Below are 27,988 nucleotides of genomic sequence, written 5' to 3'. Positions count from 1 at the left end.
TTTCTCATTCCTACAGTGAACAACTCATCAGGGCCCTGGGGATCCATATTAAAGATGATATTTTTCATGCCCAGCTCCTGTAACACCTGCTGGATCTCTGCATATGTTTTCCAGCTAGTGGGTAAGTATGGTAAATCAACCCGATTAGGCCAACTGCCCTGATGGCTATTGTCAGCCAGTCCAAAAGCACCTGATTCTCTGAGGTGTGATGGGCACTCTGCAACTGCTGCTTAAGGGAAGGGTGAGTCATCTGGAAAGCCAGTCAACACATTTCAGAACCCAACATAACAATGTTTTCCACCTCCATATCCCAGAGACACAAAAGCCATGTAGGCAGAGGTTCTGACTGCTTCTGAAACTGGATGCTCATGTCCACCAGCATCTTGGGTATGGGGTGCAGCATGGAGTGGGGCAGCTCCCCCACCTGAGGAGCCCACGGTTGTTGTGTTTGTATTTTCTTAATTATAACCAGGCAGGCCTTTAATAAAGAAGGGTCTGGTGCCTCTTTCTGCCTCCTCCCTCATTGCTGCTGTATCTTCCAGGAGTGCAACCCATCTTCTCAATAGCTGTCTCTCTTTCTTAAGGGCATCCCATAGGTCATTGCCCAGCTCCTCCAAGCGATCCTCAGATGTGTTTCTCTCCTGCTGAAATCTCTCTCTCTCTCTCCTCACTCCTCAATAACCCTTTCCACTATCTCTAGAAAGAAACATCCCACAATCCCAGCTGCTACATGGCCTTTCAGGGCTGCTAAGCAGTCTTCTGTCTCATGGAAGGCTAATTCCACAGCTTCCAGTGTCTCTACCCTTTCTCAATTCTGGGAAAGGCCCCACCCATCTAGAAGGTGCTTTACCCTAGACCAATTCCCCACTAGGGGCTCCCCAGTTGGAAGCCTTATGGATGGGGGCTCCAGGTGAAGCTACACCCTCCATCACTGCAGCTGCTGGGGACTCCCCACCATCCACAGGGGGGTTTCTGGATCTCCCCACCATCTCTTGGGGCAGCCTGCCCAAGGGTCATATCCATGAAGACAGACTTCAAATTCAGAGGTCCTGCTGATTACTGCCAGAAGTAACTCTGAGGGGAAATATATTTTTCCAGTCTGGGGCAAATTCCCTTTGAAACCGAAGTCAGTCAAATGGAGAAATAAAGTGTGAGAAATCTGTTTATTGCTTACAAGCAGTTGTCCACTTTTGCTTGCCTGTGTCTCATGATCCAGGTGCAAAAAGGGACCCCCACCCAACCTCTCTGTCCAGATATGCCCTGGCTCCCCCATGTAATCACCTACTGATATCGAGATGGACTACTCCTTTCCACCCCTTGGAAATAACTATTTATATGGTGATGCACTAAGGCCAGGCAAGAGATTCTGGAAATACTGCAATTTTACCCACAATAAAGTTCAAATAGAGATCTTTTTCATATAGTAAAAAATATGTACACAATATAAAATTGCCATTTTAACCATTTTAGGTGTACACTTAAGTGGCATTAATTACAGTCAGAATGTTGGGCAACCATTACCACTATCTGTTTTGAGGCCTTTCCATCATTCTAGATGTAAATTCTGTATCTGTTAAGCAACAACTCTACCTCCTTCCCAACCTAACCTTAGTTCCTGGTAACATCTGATCTACCCTCTGTCTCTATGAATTTGCCTATTCTAGATATTTTGTATAAGAATCCTACAATACATGTCCTTTTATGCCTGCCTTATTTCACTTTGCATAATGCTTTCAAGGTTCATTGATATTATGGCATGTATCAGAACTTCATCCTTTTTATGGCTGAAAAATACTCCATTGTATGTATATACCATGTTTTGTTTATCCATTCATCTGTTGATGGACACTTGGGGCAGCTCTTCAAATTGTTTTAGAAACAATTTAACAGAAAATAGCAACTAGTGCTCTGCTTTGGTGATCTGGCATTGGTGTGTAGGAAGCATTGAAGACAGGTACATTATCAGGAATTTTTGGCTACAAGTAACAAACCTCAATTTAAATTGGCTTTAATAATATTTTATTATATAATAGTAATTTATTATATCATATGCTAAAAACCTGGAGATAAAGTAGTTTTACGATTTATTAATTTAGATCTGAAGGACATAATGAAGGGCCACCCTTGCCTTCCTCCCTCCCTACTTCCTCTCTTCCTGTGCTCCTCCATTTCTTTCCTCCTTCCTCTTTCTTTTTGCCATCTTCACTTCCTTTGGTCAGCATCACTTCCTTATATAATTACTTTCAGAGGCAGAAAAAAAACAGTTGCTTCTCACAAGTATCTTCTTAAGGGCAAATAAGGCCCCCAGTGAACTTGTCTCATAGGTGATTGTCCAGAATTCCAGAGTTACATGCCCAGGCTGAACCGATTTCTGGAAAGAGGATTGGAATTACCATGATAGAACAAGTTGTTGATGAACCAGAATTACATAGTTTGAGGGGAAAATAATGTTGTAATAAGATCCCTAAATTGAATACAAAAATGGATCGTGTATTACCAGATAGTAAAACTGTAACTTTTGGGGCTGTCTCCTCTTCAGGGCAGGGAAAACAAAGAACAACAACACCACCTTACCATTTTTCTATCTGTTAATTGCTAACTTGGCAAGGTTGTAAAATATCTGAGCCCTAACCAGTTTTTTAGTTATATTCCCTGGGAGAGTCATGTGTACCTCAGTAGAGTTTATTAGAACTGCATGATATTAAAAGGTCACCCAGTCATATATTTTCCTTATTTCCAACTTCTGAATACTTTTTCCAATAGGAGTAAATTAGATTGTCTGGGGAGATGGCACAGGAAGGAAAAGATAGAGGACAAAAGGCCAAGTTCCAATCTATGGCATATTCCACATTATGCAATTTTTACCATTTGTACTATCTGGGCTTTACTTTTTCTTTATTTCTCTCATACAGTCTCAAAGCATGTTGTAATTTCTAGTCACCCACTCTTCTCTTTCTTGGCTTAATGTACATAGTAGTTGTCTCTGTGACCTTGGCCAGTAAAAACATTTAAATTTTTATTTAAATTCATAAATAATATCCATAAATGTCAAGCCAAATAAATGTAATCTTTAGAAAGTAACTCAAAGTGCATGACAGCACCTAGCATAGTATTTAACACATAAGTGCATGCTTAAGTGTTTACTAGAATAAGGTCTCCATCAGCAGGGATTGTATCTTATTCACAGTTAGGTATGTAATGCCTAGCACAGTGCCTTAAATGTTGGAGGAATTCAGTATTTGTTGAGTGGTTTTTAAAACCAAATTCATTTTAAAAATGAAAAATGCTCTACAGCAGTGTTCTCCAAACTCCAGTTGTATAACCTCTAAAATAATTTTTTTAAAAATCCCTACCCTCCACACGTTTTAAAGTTGACATTTAAATTTCCCATCATAAGTTTAAATAGTTGCAAAGGATATAATTTCTAGTTTGCAAATATTGACATATTTAAATAAAACTGTTACATCAATTTTAAAACATATCCAACAGAACATAAATACCATAGAATTTTAAATATCATTCACTTAAAAGAGTGAATGAACCCTTCACTAACCATTACAATTTTAAGTTTCTTTTTCTCCTTGAATTTTTATTTCTATTCTCATTCTCCCAAAGTTTTATCCAAATGTAATATATTTCTATGCTTGAAAAATCTCCTGATCTTCTTCTTATTCATTAAAATTAAAATATTAAAAAATTTTCTGTGATTTCTGGGTTGAGCTGTCATTATAATTATTAATGATATGTAGTGATCAAACACCATGAACATGTTATAAATTTTAGCAAATTATTTCTAAGCAAAAAAAAGTAAAGTGTTAGTGGGAGTGATCTTTTAACAAGACATAGCAGACTATTTTTGGACTTGATCAAAGATTTGCCTAAGTGCAATATTTTGAATTATCCCTTTGTTTGGCACATTGGAGATTTTTATACCTCAGGGCAATGTGCTGTCATAAGACTCGGGGTATGCTTTGATGGGAGGAGATATGCTTTATGTTGTGAAGTTGGAGAAAGGACCACAGTGAAAGGGAGGTGGGAAGGGGAACTAGCATGATTCTACCACCATAGCATAATATCAGGCTGATCAGTTTTAACAAAGGGCATATGTGAGAATTAAGGCTCTCAAAATTCATTCCCTTAAAACTGTCTGGACTCACATATATAAAACTTTGTGCACCTGTAAGGCCACAGTTAGAAGATTGCTACCTTACAGGATAATTTGTAGAGATCATGTTAACTGAGTAAAACAAATGTGATTAAGTGGACAAGATGGTTGTAATGGGCACATACTGTTTTTTCTCTCATTTCCATTCCATGTGGTTCTGTTAGGAAAGTCAGTTACACTGCCTCATCTCCCACAGAGAGCTTGGCCTGGCCAGTCATATTAATACTATTCCCCGGGATACAGTAACTTGTCCAGCAATAGTCATAACAACCAAGCAGATAAATCAGTCTTTCCCAGGAATTGGTATTTCCCTGGAACACTGAGGAAGGAAATTTTACTTTCTTTCTATTAGAAGCTGCTGAGCTGTGAACATGTGAATCTAGAGCTGTTGGTAACCAACTGTAAATGCCTGTCTGCAGAATGAAGGCAAGCCAAGCTAAGCAAAGAGTCAGGGAGGCCAAACCAAGGACCTTATGGCAAATGGAATTTCAGTACTTGAGACCTTGGTTCTTGCAGCTTTTTTTTTTAAATTTTTTATTAAGGTATGATTGATAAACACTCTTATGAAGGTTTCACATGAAAAACAATGTGGTTACTACATTTACCCATATTATCAAGTCTCCACCCATACCTCAGTGCAGTCACTGTCCATCAGTGCAGCAAGTTCTTGCAGCTTTTTTGATACTGTGAGTTTTCCCAGTATCCTTTTCAGCTGTGTGGGCCACTAAATTACTTTTTTTTGCTTGAGTTAGTTTATATTTTTGGTGCTACTGAAGTAATTTTATTAACAACCGAAGAAGTAAACACAAAGATTGTGAAAATCTCTCTTACAAAATGAATAATTTTGAAAACTTTCTCTTCTAGATTGTTGGACCTTCAGATGGAAGTAGTTACATCATAGATTATTATGGAACCAGACTTACAAGACTAAGTATTACTAATGAGACATTTAGAAAAACACAGTTATATCCATAAACATTTTTAAAAAGAAACAGTAAGTGATATTATATATAATCATAATTATATTATTTGTATACAATTATGAGAATTTGAAAACCACAGAAAATTTAATAGATCATCTAGTGTTCTAAACCTGTAATTTTGGTTATCAGGAAACAGACCTACATATGCCTGGAATATCCCTAATCTTTTGCAAAGCATTTTTATGTGTGTTCATTGCTCCTGCAGTTCTTAATTCAGAGTCTCTTTCTTTGCAGTAATATGGTTAAAGGACAAAGTTCATATACACATACGAAAAGACAGTATTATGTGATGGTTATGTAAAGTGTGTGTTTAATACAGCTTATCTTCTCTACTGTCCTTTTCTCCTAGGGTCATTATTATCCTTAAACTTCTTCCTCATCTTCTCCTTCCCCAGACCTGAAAGTTGAAAGAGTCTCAACTCTGAACTACTATACATACTTATTCTAATGTAAAGTTTGGCCCTGACTATGACAATTATTAATTGGTCTCAGCTTTAAATAGGTGATATACCTGGAGAAGTCAGAGAAACTGTCTTCTTAGTTCAACCTCCTGATTCTTTAGGACTCTGCTAGTATGAGGTTTTTATTTCTGTGACTGTACCTTAGTCTGTTTTAGCACATAATCTTCCAGTAGTGCTAAATTTTTCTCAGAATTTTTGTAGACTATCAGGAAAACAATTCCCTGGTATAACCATCTCTGCAGCAGAGAAGCCCCAGATAACATGTAGGGTGCCAGCTACTTCTAGGTGATAGTTCGCTTTGAATAATCTAGCATCTTTTAGAGAGAGGAGGCAGAAAGACAGGCTAGATGTTTTGGCCAGTCAGTCCTAGGGTTTTCAGTCAACTCTATCTCAAGAGCGGCCAGGAAGGGAATACACATTCATTTTTCTAGGTTGTAGGGTATAATAAGGATATAAAGTATAATTTTGCCCTTAAGGTAGATTTTTCCTTTCTTTTCTCATAGTAAAATTATGGGATACGCTTTATAGTTATTGTCATGAGAGCTGAACAGCAACAGACTGTTAGGATCTTATGAATTTATTCAACTGATTACCCCAAAAGTTTATACTATCTTTTTTTAAAACCTGTAAGAGTCTTTTGGTTTAAAAAATTGACATGAAGCTTAGAGATCCATCTGCCTCTCCTTAGCAGGGAATAAATTGGGACCTAAGAAAGTTGCAGCTAAGACACACAGCTAATCAGTGCAAAAAAAACAGTCTAGAATCTAGATTCAGTGCATTCCATTAGCTGTTCTATATCTTTTCCCCCATCCCATTCCCGACTAGCTGTGTCACTTTGTATAGGCATCTTCATTTTAGAAATTGTTATTCCTACTTTAGGAGAAGGGTTGTGTAGTTCTGTTGTTTCTTTCAAAAGTACTTAGATTGTTTTTAAATGATAATGTTTAAAAATTAAACAAATGCTATTTAAAAAGCAATTCCAGCTCTGTAGCCTACTATGTAAACATTTAATTGGGATTCCAGGCTCAAAATTGAAATATAAAACTCGAGGGGCCCATTGAGAAGGCATATCTCTGCTTGTCATTCATATGGTCTTTCTATGGCATATATTTACTATAGATGTACTCCAAGAATAAGAAAAAATACCTTGAGTAAATGAAGCATTAAAATGTGCATCTATTGGACACTGTAAATAACCTCATTGGACTCTTTTAAAATACTGTGTTTTAATGTGTTTCTTTTTTCTGTTTTAGGATTTGGGCCTCCTTGATTTTAGTGAGAACTCTCAGTATGTGGATTTCCAGATTTTCCTTTTTCCTTCTTTACATACCACTTTATGGATTCTGTATGATTTTTTTTGTTGTTGTTGATGTTTCTCTTTTGTTGTTTTAGTTAAAAGCATATTATTCTGAGATTTATTTAGTAGGACTTTCTTTGAGAGCTGTATGATAATAGTCTTTCTTAGGCTGCTGTCTCTATGAGATAGCTTATTACCTTGATATTCTTTAGTGTCTTTTCCAAAGGCAAATTGGCACTTGTCATTTTTGCTTCTAAAAAATAAGAATTTGACTTATTCACATTTTTTAGTGCTTTATTAAAACCTTTTTAAATGTTGAATGTAGCTGTCTTCTGCGTTTTGATCTTTCAAAGCAGTTAATCCATGATGTGAACAAATGTCATTTATATTGCCTGGGGCTGCAGTCTTATGTGTGACAACCTACCTGACTTTCTGCAGCTTTCAGATCTGTCTTTGCTTTGGTCCCCAGGGAGCTAAAGATCGTCAGGGAGTCTGAGACCTTGAGGCAACATGGATACTTCTGGCATTGGTTCAGGTCCCTGAAGTGTGAACTTTTACCTTTTTGTTTTGGAGTGGTGCGCTAGCTTTCGAAAGACCAGATGCTGACTCATTTAGCTCAATACAGTTATATTTGAAGCTGGATGGACAAGGTGGGAACACTGAGCAGATGATTAATGTCTTCCATCTGTTAGGCCTGCCCGCAGATGCCAGCACAAGTGCCTTAAGTGATGCACCAGATCTGAAGGAAGTCGCACCTGCACATGAACTCTGTTTTTCCTTAACATGTTTAGAAGGGTTTTAAGAAGATGGAACTACATGAAATATATGTCCCATAATACCATCATGCTCTTCCTTTAGTAATAGGCATCCCAATTTCAAAATTACTGGGGTCTGGGCTCCTTAAGAGTAAAGGACATAAGTTTTTTTATCGCTCATTTTACTCAAAAATATATAGTATAGTACAGTTAGCTTCGTAATATGTTAGTTATTCAGTAACAGCTTCTCTAGTTCATGAGAGATAATATTAAGTATTGATATGTGAAGTGAATTTGGATTGATTCTTACTGTTCACCAGGAATGGCTTCTTTGATTAGTTCATTAATTAAAATATTGAATGTCTACCATGTGGGAGGCACTGTTCTTGATGCTAGGATGCAACAGTGAAGAAAACACAGACATCCCTGCTCTTAAAGAGTTTATATGTCCTTGGGATTCACTTTTTTCACAGTGATAGTAGTTTTGTCCACAGTTAAGCTAGCTAGTAGCTGCCCATTTTCTAGATTCCCTAGTTCCTTTTGATTGCAGACAGTGTTTTGAAATTTACTTCAGGATCATCTAAGCCCAGATTTGAAAATCTTTAAGTTTCCACAGCCACATAAGTTCAATTATGTAAGAAGTACCTGCAATCAAATCTTAGAAAGTACTCTTGATTCTTGAATAATTGTTATAGGTATTAACTTGGGAAGTGTGTTCAAAGCAGGTGCTTCTCAAAATATTTATTCAAATAAGCTGCACTCCAAAAGGGTTGTTGATAAAATCTAGAAGTAAAGTCCCTTCACAATACAGTCTTAAACCTTTAGACTTTATTTTCACTATAATATCCTAAGTTTACATGACAAAACACCAGTTTTTCCAGATTGCTTTATTCTGTTGCCTAATATATATTCTTTAACAAATTATTTTTCTGTCTTATTTTATTTTTATGTGAATGCATTTAATGAATGTGAGTGCATTTTTTTGTTTACTTTCATGGAGCACTGTTTTATTACAACTATTATTATTAGTGTGTGTGTGTTTGTGTGTGTGTGTGTGTGTGAGCACAAATTATATGTTAAGGCCTCTGTATGGAGATGCTTTACATGATAATCCTGCTTATAAAGGAGTGGCAAAAATTGTGAGATGGATTAGCTCAGTCATTCCTTGGGTTACTCCAAAACCCTCTAGGATGGAATGAAATGGATTCTTTCAGTTCTACAGAAAGTGTTTCTGTAGAAACATTTACAAATGGTACTACTTTATTTAGCCCAAAAGGATTAATACAATTTCCAGAAGTACCTCTTTACCCCAGAAGATTTCTTACCTACCCTGTATTAAACTAAAGGCCCTGTTTAAAACTTCTAAGATTCTGTTATGTGCACAGCCAGTATTTGTTCATGGAACCTCTAGGACTGTAAGAGATAATACTTTGGGGATATGTTTTGTTTCATGAAATTTCAGTGTCTTTAACCCTTATTTTAACCCATATGCTTTTAAGGCTAAGCAAAGTATTATAAAACTGATAAGGAACCAGGAAGTTAAAAACAGATCTAAGAAAAAAACTAGAAAAAAGGAAAATCAGTTTTTCGGAAGTATAATTATAAGATGTTGGTTCATCTTTCTCACTCAGACATCTTAAATATAGATATTCTCCAGAGTTCTGGCACCTTCCCTCTTCCTTTCTCTAACTCAGCATCCATTTTGCTTTTTTCCCTTTAAAAACTAATACAAGCTAAATGAAGAAATTTTGGGAAAACAAAAAGTGCAAAGAAAAAAAAACTCTACAACTTACGGATAACAATGTTAATACTTCTATATACCCTATTATTTTTACATGCATGTATGTGTACATTTTTCTTCTCAAGAATACTATATTATCCATATTTCTTCTTCACCTTGTAAAGATTTTTTTCTATTTCAGTGAATATTCTCTTACAAAATTATTTTTAATGGCTGCAGAGTGTTCCATGTCTGTATCATAATTTGTTATTTCTTATTGTTTAGTATTTAAGTTATTCCAATAAATGGACGATGCACATTTCTGTTTTTTTCTCTAGAATTGTAAGTCTTACTCAACAAATAATTATATATTAAAGTTTTTTGATGCATACATACACTCTTAGTTAACTAATCAGGGTAATGGAAAAAGAATGAAGTCAAACAGCCCAAACCAAAGTTCAGTCAACTCTCCTTTACCCTGGTGCAGATTAACAGCAGATCAGACACTGCAGGGACCTGCAACTACTCTTGCTCTGCAGTTAGGCCAATGCTTATTCAAGCTAATTGCTGGCCTTCTCATCCCAGGGACTAGAGAAGAAGAGCAAAACTTTGAGAAAGAGATAGCTCCTGGAGGAAGGGTGCTGGTGAAGAGTATGGGGGCATGATAGCAAATCTATGCATTTGGTACAGGATGTCAGGTGGTTGACTGAATCATCTAATTGCCTCCAGAAAGCTTGAAGACGAGAGAAGAGTTTTAAGGAGTGAATAGGAAGCTCATTCATAATGGTCTGTACTCTCCTCTGCTGAGAGGAAAAACAAGGTAAGTAAATTTGAAAACTGAGAAAAGTTACTAATAAGTAATGAATAAAATAATTCTGAACTGCACTGAGTGCCCAACTGAGTCCTGGAATGCATTTGTAGTTGTGTTAATCATTGTGGTGATAGGTACTCATTTCTATTTTTTTAAATAGAGCGTAATATCTTAATTCTTAGTAAATATAACAAAAGTCTCTTAAAATTAGTCATTATCTGATGGATAAAGAATGCTATTTACTTCCCTAGAAAATAGGTATTTTTAAGAAAAAATACTTATAAAAAATATTAAGACTTAAAATCTAAAAATTTCAAGATTTTAACTTGCTAAAAGTTCCTTTTACTGCTCTCCACATGCAAGGTATTATGCTAAGCTCATTATATAGTTTGTGTGATTTTGTCCTTATAGCATTTCTGTAGAGTCCTAAAGAGTCAGTATTATCCCCACTTTGCAGATAAGTAAATTGAGTCTCACAAAGTTTGGATGACTTGCCTCAAGGTTAAGCAGTAAGTGGTGAAGCCAGAATTTAAACCTGTTTACTAACTGCTATCCTGCCAGCAATTTAATGGTTACAACTATCTGATTCTGTGAAATTCACTGCTAGTGATTGTGTAATAGATTTTTCTTCTTCTTAAAATGTTTAATGTTTTCATTAGAGATGGAGTTAATCTGCCTATACTCAGCCATTTTGCTTAACATGGTTTGCTGTAGAAAATAACTTACTTATTCAAACTTACAGACTTTACATCAGGAAAATGTCAAAATGTTTTATGAATATCAAAATGAGACTATGATAGAGTAGTGATTATTGTCCAAAACCCAAAGATTTTTCTGCTGCTCCCTCATCTGACATTTGTAGCACTTTCTGGACTGAAAGTCTGATTATGTTTGTATGACAAGGGGAGAGATGTTAGGTAGGACCATCATCTCACATTTTGCTTGGTCTTGCCTGAGGTCAGATGAAGCTAGAGACAGCTGTAGGTGCTGGGATTGCAGGTGATTTTCATTTAGTTTTTCTTTTGGCCTATCTGAACTTCCTAATTTTTCCATAATACATCTGCTGTACTACATATTTCACTTCCTCCCTCCTCCTCAGGATACATTTACTCTGATTTCTGATGTGAGTCTGACTTTAAAGGATAGATGTATTTCAAAGAAAAAGGCATATTTAACCATGATATCAAAGGTTTGACATCCAAGCAGCCATTTGTTGGGAAAAGCACAGACTTTGGAGTTAGGCCTGAGTTTGTATCCTGTCTTTGACCCTTGTTTTTTGACTGAGCACATATGGTTCTGAGCCCACCTGTCTTCATATAAATACATATAATAATACTAGACAGGTAATGTTGGAAGATTAAGATGACATAGATAATAGTCACCATTTATTGAACATATTTTTAAATTAAAGTATCATTGATATACAATCTTATGAAGGTTTCACATAAACACATTGTAGTTTCGACGTTCACCCATATTATCAAGTCCTCCCCACTCCTCCCCAATTGCAGTCACTATCCATTAGCGTAGTAAGATGCTGTGGGGTCATTACTTGTCTTCTCTCTGCTGTACTGCCTTATTGAACAATATTTTAAAGGAATGGAATGGTGGCATTAGGCATTGGTGAGGTCCATCTCAAATTTGCAAGGGGTTCCTCACCTTGCAAATATAGTGTGGTTATACCTTCGGTGGAATACCAATGAACTCAAAACAGTTCCTTTTCAAAAGGAAGGTAAGTTGTGAGTTTTGGGTGTTGTTTACCTACATTTTAAAATCTTCACTATTGTTACCATTATCTATAGCTACTCTGTGTAGAAAGGGCCAAAAATGTCTCCTTTCTCAAGAAAGTACTTACAGTCTTACTGGCACCTTCACTGCTTTCAGTCTCTACTTACATAAGGGAAAGCTGCAGTATTGTAGGTTGTGTTTTTGTTGCTTTTTAATCTAAGGTTCTCTGGAGATATTTATCTAATAAATTTAGAAATGTTGCTGTGAGGCAGCTGATCAGTCTTCTTTCAGCCTAAATTAAGGTTAATTGCAAGCATTCGCTATGCATAGGACACAATATTGCTTTTAACCTGTCAATGTTATCAGAATATGCCAAGCATGTGGAGATTAAAACTTGAAAAATGATTAAGGTTAGAGCTATTTGGACTGCATATGCCAAAGGGAAACGTTCGTTTACCAGAACACTTTAGAAAGTGTGCAGTGTTTGGAACTTCTAATCATGTGAACTAATTTCATATTTAAGAGGGTATGATTATGAAGGCTCATCGTCCCACCTTTGATTTTCAGACAGACCTCAAAATTTGACTACATATTTGAATGAATTAAAAAATTCATTTATTATTGCAACATTAGAAACAGTAATAAGAATAGCATGTCATTATATGATTTGTGATTGAGGCAAACTCTTGCAGTGAAGTGGTCTGAGACATGACACAAATTGCTTTAAATAAGCACAGCAAATCTTTAAAAAGGTATTCAGAAGAAATGAATTTTTTGTTTATCAATTCTCAACTACTTATTGACCTACTATGTACCCCCTTCTGCTACAATATATTCTGCATATAGCTGCCAAAGTTATAAAAGTAAATGAAAACATGTCCCTTTTCTGCCAATTTTCTGATGGCTGCCTGTCATACTTCAAATATGCCAAATTGGTTCTTGCCTCAAGATCTTCATACTGGCTCTTTGCTTGGAGTGCTCTTTCCCAGGTCTTTGGAAGCTTACTTCCTCACTCCTAACTATTATCCCTGACAATCCTTTCTAAAATACTACCCCAGTCTTCTGCTAGGTCACTCTGAATCCTTTTCCTGCTTTATTTTCCTTCAAAGCACTTATTACTACCTGAAATTACCTACGTTTATTGATTTCCCCTTTCTCTCCCCTACTAGAATATAAGGTTGGTAAGGGCTGAGACTTTTCCTTGGTTATTACTGTCTCATCAGTGCTGAGAACTGCCTAGAATATGGTAGGTGCTCAGAAGATAAATTCCCACTATAATGGGTTAATAGGAATATGAATTTGCCTGAGATTACATAACCTTCTGCTTTGAATAATTTACTTTAGGAGTTTGCTTCCAAAAATGATTGCAACCCTAATTCTTGTCTACAGGAGGTGGGTGAGTCAATGAGCCTCTGCTGATTTATTCAAGTCCTTGGTAGTCCCAGTGCTTAGAACAATGCTTGGTACAACATAAGAATTTTATAAACATTAAATTCTTACCTTAGAATAGGTGATGTTTCGCCACACTGGGCTTTTCCGTAAGTCTGTAAAAATATCTGACAAGTATCCCTTTCAGATTTTCCCCCTCTGTCCATTCACTTTAGCTTGAGAGATATTAGCCCCTCCCTGCTTCTGCTGCCTGTTCTAAAACCGTCTAAACCCTAACCCAGTACAAAGCAGACCTGGAAGGTGGCCTCTCCCCAAGGAGCAGTGGTATCTGGAAATGTCCACTATTTACATCCCCAGGGAACACAGGTCCTTAGGAAGGATTAAGCCCCAGGAATATCTGATGGAACATCAGACTATAGCTTTCCTAGTGAGGCTACATTTGAGAAAGCATTGTTGGTCTGTCTACCTTTTCTGCCAATAGTCTGGTGGTAGGCAGATATAGCACCGCAAAGATACCCTCGTCCTCATTTCCAGAACCTGGGAATATATTACCTTTCATGAGAACAAGGACTTTGCATATATGATTGAATCATGGATCTTTAAGTGGGAATCTTATCCTGGCTTGTCTGGGTGGGCTCAATCACTGGAGTCTAAGGGAAAAAGGAGAGCCAAAGATTAGATGACTGAAGCAGAGGTCATATTGGAGAAATTTTTGATGATTCTGCCCCACTGGCTTTGAAGATGGAGGAAGGGGCCATGAGCCAAGGAATGTGGGTGGCCTCCAGAAGCTAGAAAAAGAAAGGGATTCTTCCCTAGAGCCTCCAGAGAAAAATGCCACTCTGCTACTTTGCTTTTAGTCTAATAAGACCCACTTCAGACCAATAACCTCAATAACTATGAAATTATAAATGTGGGTTATTTTAAGTCACTAAGTTTATGGTATTTGTTATAGCAGCAAAAGGAAATTAATACATTATTATGCTCAAAGTGAGTTTACATTTTCATTCTTACTCTGTTAGGGCTAAAGTCTGCCATTTTATTACTTGTCTGTGTTCTCCCTCTGTTATTTATTCTCTCTTTTTGCCTCATGGGTATTACCTGAACATTTTTTAAAAAATCAATTTTCCTTTATTTCCAATGCTTTTGAGCATATTACTCTGCATAATTTTCTTCAGTGGTTGCTCTTGACATTACAGTGACTTATCACAATCTATTGGTATCAACATTTTGCCACTTTGAGTCAAGTATTGAAAGCTTACTTCCATTTAGGTCCCTTTATCTTTTCCACTTTTAAAATGGCACAGCAGTGATAGGAAACTTAAGATAGGCCTCCAAATCTCATATGGGCTTGTGAGTAATCTTCCTGAATTCAAATTCTACCCTCTCTACTTAATGTGCTGTGTGGCCTGGACAAGATACTTTGCCCCTCTAAGCCTCAGTTTTCTCATCTATAAATTGGGGATGAAGTAATAAAACCAAACTACCTATTAAAACATTTCTACTTATATTTCCTCAGGATCTTTACACAACATTTTCAAAATTGTTCTCATGTTCATTTTAAAAAAAATAATAGGCCTTATATATTAGAGCAATTTTAGGTTCACAGTGAATTGAGCAGAAGGTACAGATTTCCCATATACCTCCTGGCCCCACACATGCATGGCCTCCCCCATTATTAATATTCCCCAACAGAGTGGCACTTCTGTTAGAATTGATGAACCTCCATTGAAACATCATTATCACCCAAAGCCCACAGTTTACATTAGGGTTCACTCTTGGTGTTGTACATTCTACGGGTTTAGAGAAATGTATAATGACATGTATCCACCATTATAGTATCATGCAGAGGTGTTACACTGCCCTAAAAATCCTCTGTGTTCCACCTATTTGTTCCTCCCTCCTCTACCTCTCAAGTCCTGGTAACCACTGATCTTTTTGCTATCTTCATAGTTTTTCCTTTTCCAGAATGTCATGTAATTGGAATCATACAGTATGTAGACTTAGCAGATTGGCTTCTTTTACTTAGTAAAATACATTTAAAATTCCTCCAGGTCTCTTCATGGCTTGATAGCTTACATATTTTTTAGAACTAATGATATCCCATTGTCTGGATGTACCACAGTTTATTTATCCATTTACTTACTGAAGAACATCTTTGTTGCTTCTAAGTTTTGGCAGTTATGCATAAATCTGCTGTAAACATCTGTGAAGGTTTTTGTGTGGACAAAAGAACTCCTTCGGGTAAATACCAAGGAGCATGACTGCTGAACTGTGAAGTCAGAACATCTATAGTTTGGTAAGGAACCTTTAAACTTTCTTCTAAAGTGACTGTATCATTTTACATTTCTGCCAGCAATGAAAGAGAGTTACTGTTGCTCTGCATTCTCACCAGCATTTGGTGGTTGTCAGCATTTTGATGTTGGCCAGTCTGATAGGCGTGTAGTGGTACCGTCTTCTTTTCATTTGCACTTCTGTGATGACATATGATGTGGAGCAGATTTTTGAATGCTTATTTGCTATCTGTATTTCTTCTGTGATGAGGTGTCTGTTATGGTCATTGGCCCATTTTTTAATTGTGTTGCTTATTTTCTTATTGTTGAGTTTTAAGAGTTCTTTGTAAACTTTGAATACCAGTCCTTTATCAGATGTGTCTTATGCAAATATTTTCTCCCAGTCTGTTGTTTTTCTTCTCGTTCTCTTGATGTTGTCTTTTGCAGAGAAGAAATTTTTAATTTTAATGGAGTCCAGTTCATCAATTATTTCTTCTCTGGATCGTTCCTTTGTTGTTATATCTAAAAAGTCATCCCAAACCAAGGTCATCTAGGTTTTCTCTTATGTTATTTTCCAGGAGTTTTATAGTTCTACATTTTACACTTAGCTTTGTGATCCATTTTGAGTTACTTTTTTGTGAAGTGTATAAGGTCTATGTCAAGGTCCATTTTTTTTGCACAGGGATGTCTAGTTTTTCCAGCATTTGTTGAAAACTCATCTTCATTTTTAAACTTATTTCTCCTGTGTTCCTTATGGCAGGAGATAGTAGCGTGTTCACCAAGAAAGAAACTCAGAAGTTGTCTTCAATGCTATCTTTTCCCTACATCTAATGGACCACTAAGCTTTTAAATTCCACCCTGTAAATACTCTAAAGTCATTACTTCATCCTCACTGCAACTCTGTTATTTCAGCTCCCTGCCTATTTCTCATTTGGGATCCTGTGGTAAACTGGCTGAGTCCCACCTTGCTCTCAGTTCACCTTTCCTGCTCCCACCACAGTGATCTTTTTGAAAGACAAATCTGATCATCTCTATCCTGCTTAGAATTCTCCAGAAGGTCTCTGTTTCATTTAAGATAATATCAAAATCCCTTTTCCTGGCTTAAAAGGTTTATTCTGATTGAGTCCCAGCCACCATTGATCCTCTCCTCCCCCTTCACAGTCAGCACTTGGGAACTAACCCCTTGAGATTGCAGGAATGTGCCCTGATCACCCTTCCTCAGACTTTCTGCTTCCTGCTGCTCCTTGTTCTGAAACACTCTGGTCATCCACTTCTCTTACAGGTTCTTGAAGACATGCTGGAGGTCAGAGTCTTATCAGGTCTCACTAGGCCAAAATGAAAGTCTCTGAAGGGATGTGTCCTCCTGGAGGTTCTAGGGGAGAACCCATTTTCTTGTCTTTTCCAGCTTCTCTTTAAGTTGGGTTACGTGTCCCTATCCTGTCCTTCTGTAATGTCCTGTGCTTCCCTCTCTCATGGCACTGATGATATACTATTGTGATGGTCTCTTTTTAAAAACAGTAATGATACTTAAGTTCATTGATTTTGGCCTTACTGTGATATATTACCAACAAACTAAAAAGAAAAGGTAATATAAAGACACCTGTGTACTCAGCACTGAGATTAAATTTTTGTTGGGAATTGTGAGAAATGGTCCAAACAGTCAAAGAGAACAGCAGAATGAGCCTTTAATGATGGTCTTGTAAGATCGAGTGTCTGGTGAGCAGGCACACTCAGGGCCGTTACAACAGCAATTTATTCCTTAGCACGCGAGGCCCTCCCTTGGTTCCTCATCTTCTCCCAGATGTTGCCTAAGCAAGTTATATCTGTATTAGACAATTTTTACATTTGTCTTAATTTTATTGGCTGGTTTAAAAGTTTTTCTGCATTTTTTTTGGAAGTGATGCATAGTCCTCTCTTTGTTATCATAATCTCCCTCCCCATCCCAGCAAGTTATATCTGTATTAGACGTTTTTTACATTTGTCTTAATTTTATTGGCTGGTTTAAAACTTTTTCTGCATTTTTTTTTGGAAGTGATGCACAGCCCTCTCTTTGTTATCTTAATCTCCCTCCCCCTCCCAGCCAGAGTGACTCCCTGGTACATGTTCTCTCATGTAGGCTTCTTGTCAATACCCTTTTGTTTAAACATTAATTCCTCTGCGAATAAATCACAGTTTTATGCCATTTCTAACAGTAATTTGCCATATTGTTTCAGATTTTTCTTTTTTCTCTTATGAAGTAAAAGGTTATGATATAACTAAAGCTCTACCCCTCCCAAACCTTTCTCCATCTTTCCTGCCTTAACATAAACACTGACCTGAAGCTGGCCAGGAAATCTTTTTACTCATCAGTCTGTCACTAAACAGTTGGCGGCACAAGGGCAGGGAGGGAAGGTGTGTGTCGTTTTGCTGTGATTCTCTTACCAGTGCTTAGCGCAGGGTTGTGTCAATAAAAGTTCATTGAGCAACCAGGTGGGTAAAGCTAGCCTTGGCTTGCTTGCTTCTAACTCATCACCTTGCAAAGCATTTCTTTCCAAGTGTTTTACAGCTCTGTCTGTCCCTCTTACTTTAATGGGAATTTGCTCTTTCTCCAAGAAGGGCTGAGATTATGATGGTGGCAAAAAAAAAAAAAAGGACAGAGCATGAATTTTGGAGTTGAATTTACTGGGTATGCGCCTTTCAGCAATTACTTAATCTCTCTGGAAGTTTAACTTCCTCTTTTGTAAAAATGAGGCTAAGAATGCTCATTTAGTAAGGGTTTTGTGAAGATTAAATAAAATACCAAATGTGAATGTTCCCTTTGTGGTGAAATATCTGCTCAATAAATGTTACCGTTCCCATAAAAATAATTAGTATTTCATCTTCTTGTACTTCTTTTTCAGATTTTTCCCCTTGTGGGCTTTTTCTTTTCTTTTCCCATTTCCATACTCATTTGCACCACATTCCTTCTCTCATCCCATTTCCCTGGCCTGGAAGGGAGCTCCACTATGCACTTCCTATTCATAACCCACGTATCCTTCAGGGTCCAATCCTGAATAGTCCCACCTTGTCCTCATTTCTTCATTACATGTAGGTCATAGATCATTTCATATCTGTGGTATTCTCTCTAACAGAGTGTTTGTGTTGAAGTGGTCTTTACCATTCTATTTATAGTTCACTGAAGGCCAGGACTGTGTCTTACAGTTCCCTATTATTTTCCATACTTCTCAGCACTCACATGGGGGATAGTATAACATGGAGTCAGAGTGCCTGAGTTCATACCTTTGTTCTGCTGCTTGCTAACGGTGTGATCTTGGTGAAGTAATTTAACTTTTTTACCTTGGTTTCCTTAGATGTAAACTGGGAATAATAATAATACCTGCCTTATGGTATACTTCTGAGAATGAATAAAATATATCTGTAAAGCATCTTTTGCTGTGCTTCTCCCTAAGTGCTCAATAAATGCTGGCTGTCATGATTATTGCCCATTAAGTAATACAATGTTATGTGTCAGTTATATCTCAGCAAAGAAGACATAATGTGGATTACTAATATTAATGCTATGTATTAGTATCCTGTTGCTACTGTAAGAGATCACCACAAACTTCTGGCTTAAAACAATAATTGTGTTATAATCCTATAGATCTGAAGTCCAAATTGGGTTTTCCTGGGCTAAAATGAAGGGGACTGCAGGACTGCCCTTGTGGCGGCTCTAGGGGAGAATTCTATTTTCTTGTCTTTTCCAGCTTTGACAGTTAGCTCAGATTCCTTGGTAAATGGCCCTGTATCACACCACTCCCTACTCTTGTCCCATCTCCTCTTCTTCTGACTCTCCCTCCTCCCTATTTCACTTATAAGGACCCATGTGATTACCTTGGGCTGACTCAGAGAATCCATGATAATTTCTCCAACTCAAGAATCTTAACTTAATCATATCTGCGAAGTCCTTTTGCCAGGTAAGATAATATGTTCAAAGGTTCTGGGAATTAGGATGTAGACATCTTTGGGGAACATTTATTCTGCCTGCCATACCAACATGGTATAACTCATTCATTCAACAAACATGTATTCATCACCTACTCTATGCCTGCCCCTGTTTTAGTCCCTGGGATCAAAAACACAAATAAAAATAATAAAAATAATAGGTACTCCTCACATGGCTTTTAGTGTAGTTGAGAAACTTTGCTGGCATAGTTCTATCTTATGATGGTATTTTACGAACTATGGAGAGGAAATAAAAATATCTCACATTTATCCATTACCCAAAGCTTAGTGCCAATTTGATTGATGAAGAAGCAGAAAATGCATGTACTTATTAGGTTATACATACCCTTGTCTTGGGTGTGTGAATACATGTTAATTAAATTGAGATATTCTTGCAATTGCCCCCCCCCAGACATAATTTTCAAGTGAGAAAAAGAATGTGGAAGGAAAATACGGCCTTATATTTTCTATTTAGCACCAAGGTTGTATATGTGCACTGCAAGGAGTAGGGAGAAAGGTTTACCTTGGGCATCATCTCTACAACAGAGTAAGCTTATTTCATTTACTTCACATGGTTTAGAATAAACACACCGATTTGTTTTTGTTTTCACATCCACACTTTCAATTATTGATTGCCAGGATGATCAGGGGCATAATCACATCCATTCATAGGAAGAGAAAATGGGAGATTGAGCACAGGCTTAGGAAGTACCTGCCAGAATTCTTAGAAATATGGGCCTTGGTTGGCCAGGCAAAATTCTAGAAAAGAGAACAAACTAAAAATACTATTTCTAAGTGTCAAGTTAAACATGACTTTATTCCTGTTTCCTTTTCAAAAATGGACAAATACGCCCTTCTATAGGCCCCATAGTTCCTGTCTCATAATTCTGCCTAATTCCTTTGAACCCAAACTTTTCCTCCAAACTTCTTCTCTACAGTATTCCCCCTGTACGACTGCTACGAAGTGGGCTGACAACACCAAAGATAGAAGCAGAAAAGGTTTTCCTTCTTTTTAAGTAGTTGGCAACATGTCACATTTTTTTTTGATTGAGCCTGTGCTTGTTCGTATTTTGTCTTTAGCTCTGAGAGGTCCATAAGTGGCTGGAATGGCCTTCTTAATATGCAGAAGTTCACTCTCTCTGCCCTTTTGTTTATTCATTATTTTAAAGGTGAGAGCTTTGTGAATCACTTTGGTTCTTCAGAGATCACACAGCTCATTTTGTGAAGGTTACAGTGATATTCTCTCATTCAACAAATGTTTTGGTATCTACTGTGTGAAAGATAGGTGTAGTAGGGCCAGAAGTGGGGGAGGGAATTAACATCTACTGAGCTTCAGTATGTGCCTGCACTGTGACCTTTTATGCTTATTTAATTTGCCTAAGATATATAAGAGATTACACTCAAAGTTGTTGAGTATGGCAGATAGGTTTCTTCTCCAATTCCAGCTCCAATTGTCTGTCTATAGCACTGTGTCAATAAGGATTGTGAGGCTGAGCTCATGCATGATAAGGAAGCTTGGTGAGAAAAATGAATAATGTTTGTCATAAGTGTAAGAGGGGAGAATGGTGACACATATGCCATGTAAACTTGCATTTACTCACTGAACTCTTACTGAGCACCATGAAGGCAAATGTGCATGTAAATGTAGTACGTGACTAATGCCAAAGGATAGCCAAACACCTTGTAACAAGGAGATGTAAGAAATTGTTCTGGAATGGTCAAGAAGTCATCAAGGAACAGCTTTTATGTGAACTGAGTCTTGTGTTTCAGTCAATGTTTCATCAGAGAAGCAGAACCACTGTGAGAGTTATGGAATAAAGGTTTGATTATAGCAAATAGATATTACATAATTGTGGGAGACTCTGGGGGAGAGAAACCCAAAAAAAGAGCTGGAGAATCAGATTCTAACCTTCTTAAAACACTGACACTGGTAGATGAGTAGGGACTTCTAAGGGAAACCTGGGAAGCCAGGTGCATCTAGCTGTTGAGATGGGACAACCAGGGGAACTGCTGGAGAAGTCCATGGAAGGTTGTTCACTTGTATCTCATGGTGGACTGGAGAAATGGGTGGTCATCAGGGCCAGCAGGTGGGCACAAAGACTGGTCATGGAGTAGGAGAGAGCTAGGACAAGTTTGAACCTACTAGTGCCTCTGCTGTTGTCTTTCATCACATCTAATTAAGACTATAACCTTCCAGAATACTTGCACATTTGTCTTTTGGTCAACCCTAATGTGCAATCATACAGGAAAGACATCCGAAGAAATGTAGTTCCAGCTAAGCCAAGTTGACAGTTCAAAACATCACATCTTAAAAAGTGGGACAAATTTGCATAAAAGATGAAGTAAACATAGCATGTGGGAAAGACTTGTAAGCAAGAGTTTGGAGGTAGGAATGAGTAATTTTAGTATTTAGGGAAACCACGAGTTGATTGGCCTGGGTATAGTGAAGGGCTCATGCTGAAAGATAATTGTAGAAACAAAGGTTGGAAGTCATTAACTAGTGAATTAATTAACTTACTCAGTCACTACTTATTGAACATATTATTGTACCATGTGCTAGGAGTATAGTGATGAATTAAAAAGCCAGATTTTGGGAGGATGTTAGGCTAAAAAATTTGTTCCATTTTGATACATCACTTGAGACACAATAGACTCTTCCAATTGAGACAACTGGTTAGTTAATTTCTGCCCTCAATTCGACTGAACCAATACTTAAGTTCAACCAACATTTAAACTCTGTACAGCTCTTTAAAGGCACACTGTCACTGTTCTTTCAGACATAAAACATGGCTGCACCCGATAATATTGGTAAGAGTAGAAATACTGAGTCATTTCTTTCCCTGGCAGTTTTTTAGAGTGATTTATGCTCACATTTTATGGCATGATGTCTTTCTTCCAAAGCAAAGATACTTTATTAGACACTCAGACAAACAGCATGCAGATTAAATTGCCTATAACCTCCAAGTTTTTGTTGAAATATGGTCTCATTTAACCCTCAGAAAACCTGAAAAGATGGATACTATTACTGGTCCCATTTTGTGGAAAAGGAAATGAGATTAAGTAACTTGCCCAGGATTATGTAACTAGTAAGAGACTGAGTTAGGAATCCACTCTGCTTAACCACTCCCCAACCAATAAATGGACAGCCAACTACCCTATAGTTTGGTAACTGGTGACTTTAAGTGTCCTGCAGGTGACTTGGGAGGAACATTTTACAAACAGGGCAGGTGTCTAAGAAATATCACCCATAGTTTTAATAGATATAAGTTGAAGATAAAACATCTGTAGAAGGAAATCTGCAAAGAGCACAGAGATCTTGAAATCTTTAGGCTGTGCTCCAGTGGTGCAAGTTGGCCTGTAAGCATTTCCTCTGGATTCCAAGGTGCAGGCATTTGCATGTCACACCCCTCCTTGTGACATTTGGATAGCTTTGAACATTGCGTAGTGGGTACCTTTTCTTTACAACTAGTCTCTAAACTTATTACTGAATAATGTGGATATGCCACAGTAGTAGCACCTCCTTTGTTTTCATTTCTATTGTAGCACTTTCTGTTGCCCCAAAACCTTACAGAAGTGTTTCTATCAGCTTGACAGATAATTTGTATTCCTTGAACCTAGTCCATCATCCACACTTTGCTGTATCTAATAATAGGTTTCTAATTACTTTGTAGGTTACCAAGCAGTGTTGCATTTAAGCCTCATAACAGTTTAGTGAGGTAGACAAGGCTAGTACTACTCTTTCCAGTTTAAAGAAGAGAAAACAGGCCTAGTGAGGTGAAGATTCAACTAGTTAATGGTAGGACTAAGGCTATTCACATGCTGACATCTGTTTTCTTTTGGATCCATTTAAAATTAATTTTTGGATGGGGACTACATGTTGAGGGGAAAGAGGTGTAAATGAATCTGAATCACACAGGCCTATGACCAGTGGGCTGCCTTCTTTACAGGTGTCTGTCCAAACCAAATGTGACAAATGGGCAGAATCTCATAAGTATTCCAGCTCTTCACTTCCCTAGTTTGATAACATTGTATGAATGGCATTCGTAACTCAGTTCAGGGTGCATAGAGTTGAATTATGCAATCTGCCAATATGCAATTAACTGGAGTAGCAACACATTCAATCTAATGGGGGCCAGACAGGGACTACATTATTCTTGGGAGCACAAGTTGATTATACAGTTAAGTGATATGCACTTAAGAGAAGTGCACCACATCTATCTGATCCCATTTTGTCCAATAGATTCTTCATGGCACTTTACTCCAGCCTTTCTGCTTTTATGGTCAAATATATTCTAACCTGTATCCACTTGAAATAAGAATCTTACAGTTCATATGTAGATTTGGGATTCATTTCTTTTAAAAATTAACCTTTAAAAATATTAACTCTTGGATGCAAAAATGGGTAGGCATATGAAAAAGGGAAGGGACAAATTTTGGACCCAGTATGTCTGGGCTTTAGAACAGGGAACAAGACCTGATTGTACAATTTAGGATGCTTTGTTTTTTATGTTCTATTTTTTTCTTGGTTAGGAAGTTATTTGCAAATGCAAATATGAGGTGCATGAAAAGGATTTCTTTTTAAAAGCAAAGGCCTTTGCAGTCAGTATTTTTTTTTTAACTTGAAAATGGATACTGTAGAAAGGGGACACTTACGATAAATAACAATTAGATGACAGTTTCATTGAGCATAGCCAGTTTTAGGTTACTCTGATGATGATGGATTGTTAATTTAATTTGGCAGGTTTTACTAGTTTACTGTATGCTTGCTGTATGCCCTGGATTAGCCTAAATCCTTTGGAGGACCCCCAGAAGTATAAAATATGGCTGCCTGTCCTCGGCCTCCTTGGGAGGTCATGACTCATGCATACAAAGTAACTGAGGAACAGTGAAACACAGCATATCATTAGGTGTCCAGATTGGTTGTTAAAGAGAGTAAAAGATAATAGGAATCAGAAGGGAGAAAATGAACTGGACTAGAGTTTTTTTTGTTTTTTTTTTGAGAGGGCATCTCTCATATTTATTGATCAAATGGTTGTTAACAACAATAAAATTCTGTATAGTGGAGTCAATGCTCAATGCACAATCATTAATCCACCCCAAGCCTAATTCTTGTCAGGTCTCCAATCTTCTGAAGCATAACGAACAAGTTCTTACATGGTGAACAAATTCTTACATAGTGAATAAGTTCTTACATGGTGAACAGTACAAGGGCAGTCATCACAGAAACTTTCAGTTTTGATCACGCATTATGAACTATAAACAATCAGGTCAAATATGAATATTTGTTTGATTTTTATACTTGATTTATGTGTGGATCCCACATTTCTCCCTTTATTATTATTATTATTATTTTTTTTAATAAAATGCTGAAGTGGTAGGTAGATGCAAGATAAAGGTAGAAAACATAGTTTAGTGCTGTAAGAGGGGTAATGTAGATGATCAGGTGTGTGCCTGTAGACTATGTGTTAATCCAAGCTAGACATGGGCATTAAAACATCCACGGATGCAGAAGATTTCTCTCAAAACAGGGGGGGTGAGGTTCTAAGCCTCACCACTGTTGATCCCCAATTTCTCACCTGATGGCCCCCCTGCGACTGTGCCTGTCTTAGGTTGTTCCTCCCTTGAGGAATCTTACCTGTCTCTGGCTAACCAGTCATCTTCTGGGGCCATACAGGGAGATGTAAAGTTGGTAAGTGAGAGAGAAGCAATATTGTTTGAAATGGACTAGAGTTTTTGATCACTAGAGGGAAACGGAGGGAGAATCAAGGGTCAGAGCTGCACATGTAGTAGGTCCATCAAAACTTCTCTGTAAAGGCATCACCATCCCTAATTTACAGAGGAAGAAACTGAAGCTCAGGGAGGTTAAAGGACTTGCTTAGGATCCACAGGTAGTAAGAAACAGTCAGAATTTGCCATCAGTCTGTCTGTCTCCATATTTTCTCCTTGGAGGTAATTAAGCAGGAGGCCATGGCAGACAGGCTGTGGAGGATTCAGCTGTCTGTTACAAAATCAACTGCATGACCATCGTGATCTCTTCCAATCCTGAGATCGTGGGATCTGGAAAGATTTCAAGGAGCAGTTGGGAGTTGTGATCTCGGTGTGGGGAACACCTTCTTGTCCATTTAGCAGAAGAGGTAACAGTCTCATAGATACAGCTTTTCCTGAGTTGAATAAATTTCTGCAAGTTTAGCAAAACCAAATGTGGTGACTCAGCAAAGAACAGAATACTTTGGCATTTGGGACTGTTGTGGTAGGCAAGAAAGAAAGAACCACAAAGATTGTCACAGTGTCATCAAATTTCCTTTTCTTAAAGGTTAAACTCCCCACAGCCCAGGAATAGGGAACCAGGTGTGGCTGGGCCCAGGTAGGACCAACCAGGTGTGGCTGGGCCCAGGAATAGGGAACCAGGTGTGGCTGGGCCCAGGTAGGACCAAATTGGTCCTCATCTTTTAGGTTTGTATCAAAAGCACTTCAGGGTTTTCTGCTACTCAGTAATTTAGGTCAAAGTATCATCCAGTTCTTCACCTGTATTAGTTTTCTACTGCTGTGTAACAAATTTCATAACTTAGCAGCTTGAAACAACACCCATTTGCTGTCTCATGATTCCTCTGCATATGTAATACATGCATAGGTTACCTGGTTCCCTTGTTCAGGATCTCATAAGACTGCAATTAAGATGTCGTTCAGGTCTGCATTCTCATCTGGAGGCTCAATGAGGGAAAAATCTACTTCCAAACTCATTCAACTTGTTTGTAGAATTTAGTCCTTACAGTTCGAAGGCTGGTGGCAGCTTCTCCCTTCAGTGTCAGGTTGCTTTTGGAGAACACTTTGTGGTTTGCAAATACTCTTCCATTCTAAAATTAACTACACACATGCTCTTCCTATTCTCAGCTAAGGATTCTACCATTTAAACAACTGTCTCAACCAAAATTCTGAATGTTACTTTTTATTCTTCAATTCACTAGCAAGTCCTATAGGCTATAACCCCAAAATAAATTCCGAATTCAATAGCTAGTTTCTGTTTCACAGTCATCCCCATTGGCTAAGCCACTGTCATCTCTCACCCAGTTTACTACAAGGAGGTTCTTACTGTACTTCCTGCTTTTCCTCTAGTCCTTTCCAAATCCATTCTCTGCTGTGCAGCCAGGGTGCTCTCTGAAAGATGAAAATAACATCATGTCACTTTCTCACTCAAAATCTTCCCATGACGTCTCACTGTAATTACAATAAGACACAAATTCCAATCCCTCCATGATCTAGCCTCTACTTACCTTGGATTTTATCTCCTGCTATTCTCTCTATTGGTCATCATGTTTTGGCCACACAGGCTTCCTTCTCTTCCTCAACTGTGCATGACCTTGTCTGCCTGGGTTTTGGCACTTGTTCCTTTCACCTGGAACTCACTGTCCCTGGAACTGCATATGCAGCTGACTACTTTTCGTTACTCAGGTCTCAGTTCAATGTCATCACTTTACAAAGACATCTTTGACCACCTTTTGCAAAGTTAACAACCACCTCCCAATTAAAAATCACCCTCTATCCCATTTCTTAATATTGTTTTTTTCATAGCACTTACTGTTCAAAATACCTTCCTTCTTCCTTCCTCCTTTCAATTTATCTTCCATCCTGTTTTCTGTCCTTCCTTTCGTCAATGGTTAATTTTATGTGTCAACTTGACTGGGATACAGGGTACCGATATTAAGCATTATTTCTTGGTGTGTCTGTGATGGTATTTCCAGGTGAGATAAACATTTTAATCAGTGGATTTGTAAAACGATTGGCCTCCCCAGTGTAGGTGGGCCTCATCCAATCTGTTGAAGGCCTGATTGGACAGAGGAAGGGGAATTTGCTGTCTGCCTGACTCTTGAGTTGAGACATCAGTCTTCTCCTACCCTCCACTGAGAGTTACACCATTGGCCCTCTGGTTTTCAGAACTGTACCTGGCTTTCCTGAGTTTCCAGCTTGCAGACAGCAGATCATGGCACTTAGCCTCCATAATTACACAGACAAATTCCTTATAATAAATCACTTCTTCCTTATAATTAAATCCTTGTATGTTCTATTGGTTCCATTCTCTGGAGAATCCTGACTAATTAATTACCTTTCTTCCCTTTCTTCCTCCCTCATTCCCTTCAACTCTCCCTCCCTCCATCTCCCTCTTTCTCTCTCCTTACTTACATATTCATTTTCTACATGATTTTGCTTTTTATTCCTTCTAGAATATAAACTCCATGGGGGACTTTCAGCACTGTGCCTGTCATATAATCAATGTTGAATAAGCATTTGTGGAATAAGTAAATGAACCTTGTAAAAAGGACAAGAAAAGGGTTATTCCCATTTTAATTATAAATGTTAGGTCACTTGCCCAAAGTGAGAGTATTGTCCAGTGTTTACAGCCATGAGCTCTCTGAAGGCTAGGATCATGTTTTATACCCTTTTCTTGTCCAAC

The 27,988-nt window shown here is 37.8% G+C and overlaps 1 protein-coding gene across 4 annotated transcripts in view; it reads left to right on the top strand.

The window, feature by feature from the left end:
• Positions 1 to 27,988, top strand: part of TM2D1 (TM2 domain containing 1) — an 88,497-nt gene that overhangs the window by 32,741 nt on the left and 27,768 nt on the right. The window contains exons 6-8 of one of the 4 annotated variants that reach the window (XR_012130188.1): positions 5,030 to 5,159; positions 6,863 to 6,897; positions 7,376 to 8,585. The exons of 1 other annotated variant lie outside the window; for it this stretch is intronic. Coding sequence is in view for 2 of the 3 variants with exons in the window: in XM_073234036.1 (XP_073090137.1) it covers positions 5,030 to 5,140 (111 nt within the window). In the remaining variant the exon portion in view is untranslated. Of the gene's footprint in view, positions 1 to 74; positions 5,008 to 5,029; positions 5,160 to 6,862; positions 8,586 to 27,988 lie in introns of those variants that run through there. 2 more of the 4 variants (XM_073234036.1, XM_073234037.1) reach the window with 2 other exon arrangements.

The sequence above is a fragment of the Manis javanica genome, chromosome 4, assembly GCF_040802235.1.
Source record: "Manis javanica isolate MJ-LG chromosome 4, MJ_LKY, whole genome shotgun sequence".
NCBI classification, from domain to species: domain Eukaryota; kingdom Metazoa; phylum Chordata; class Mammalia; order Pholidota; family Manidae; genus Manis; species Manis javanica.
Note: the sequence above shows the minus strand (reverse complement) of the source record. Positions and strands in the feature narration are given on the sequence as shown.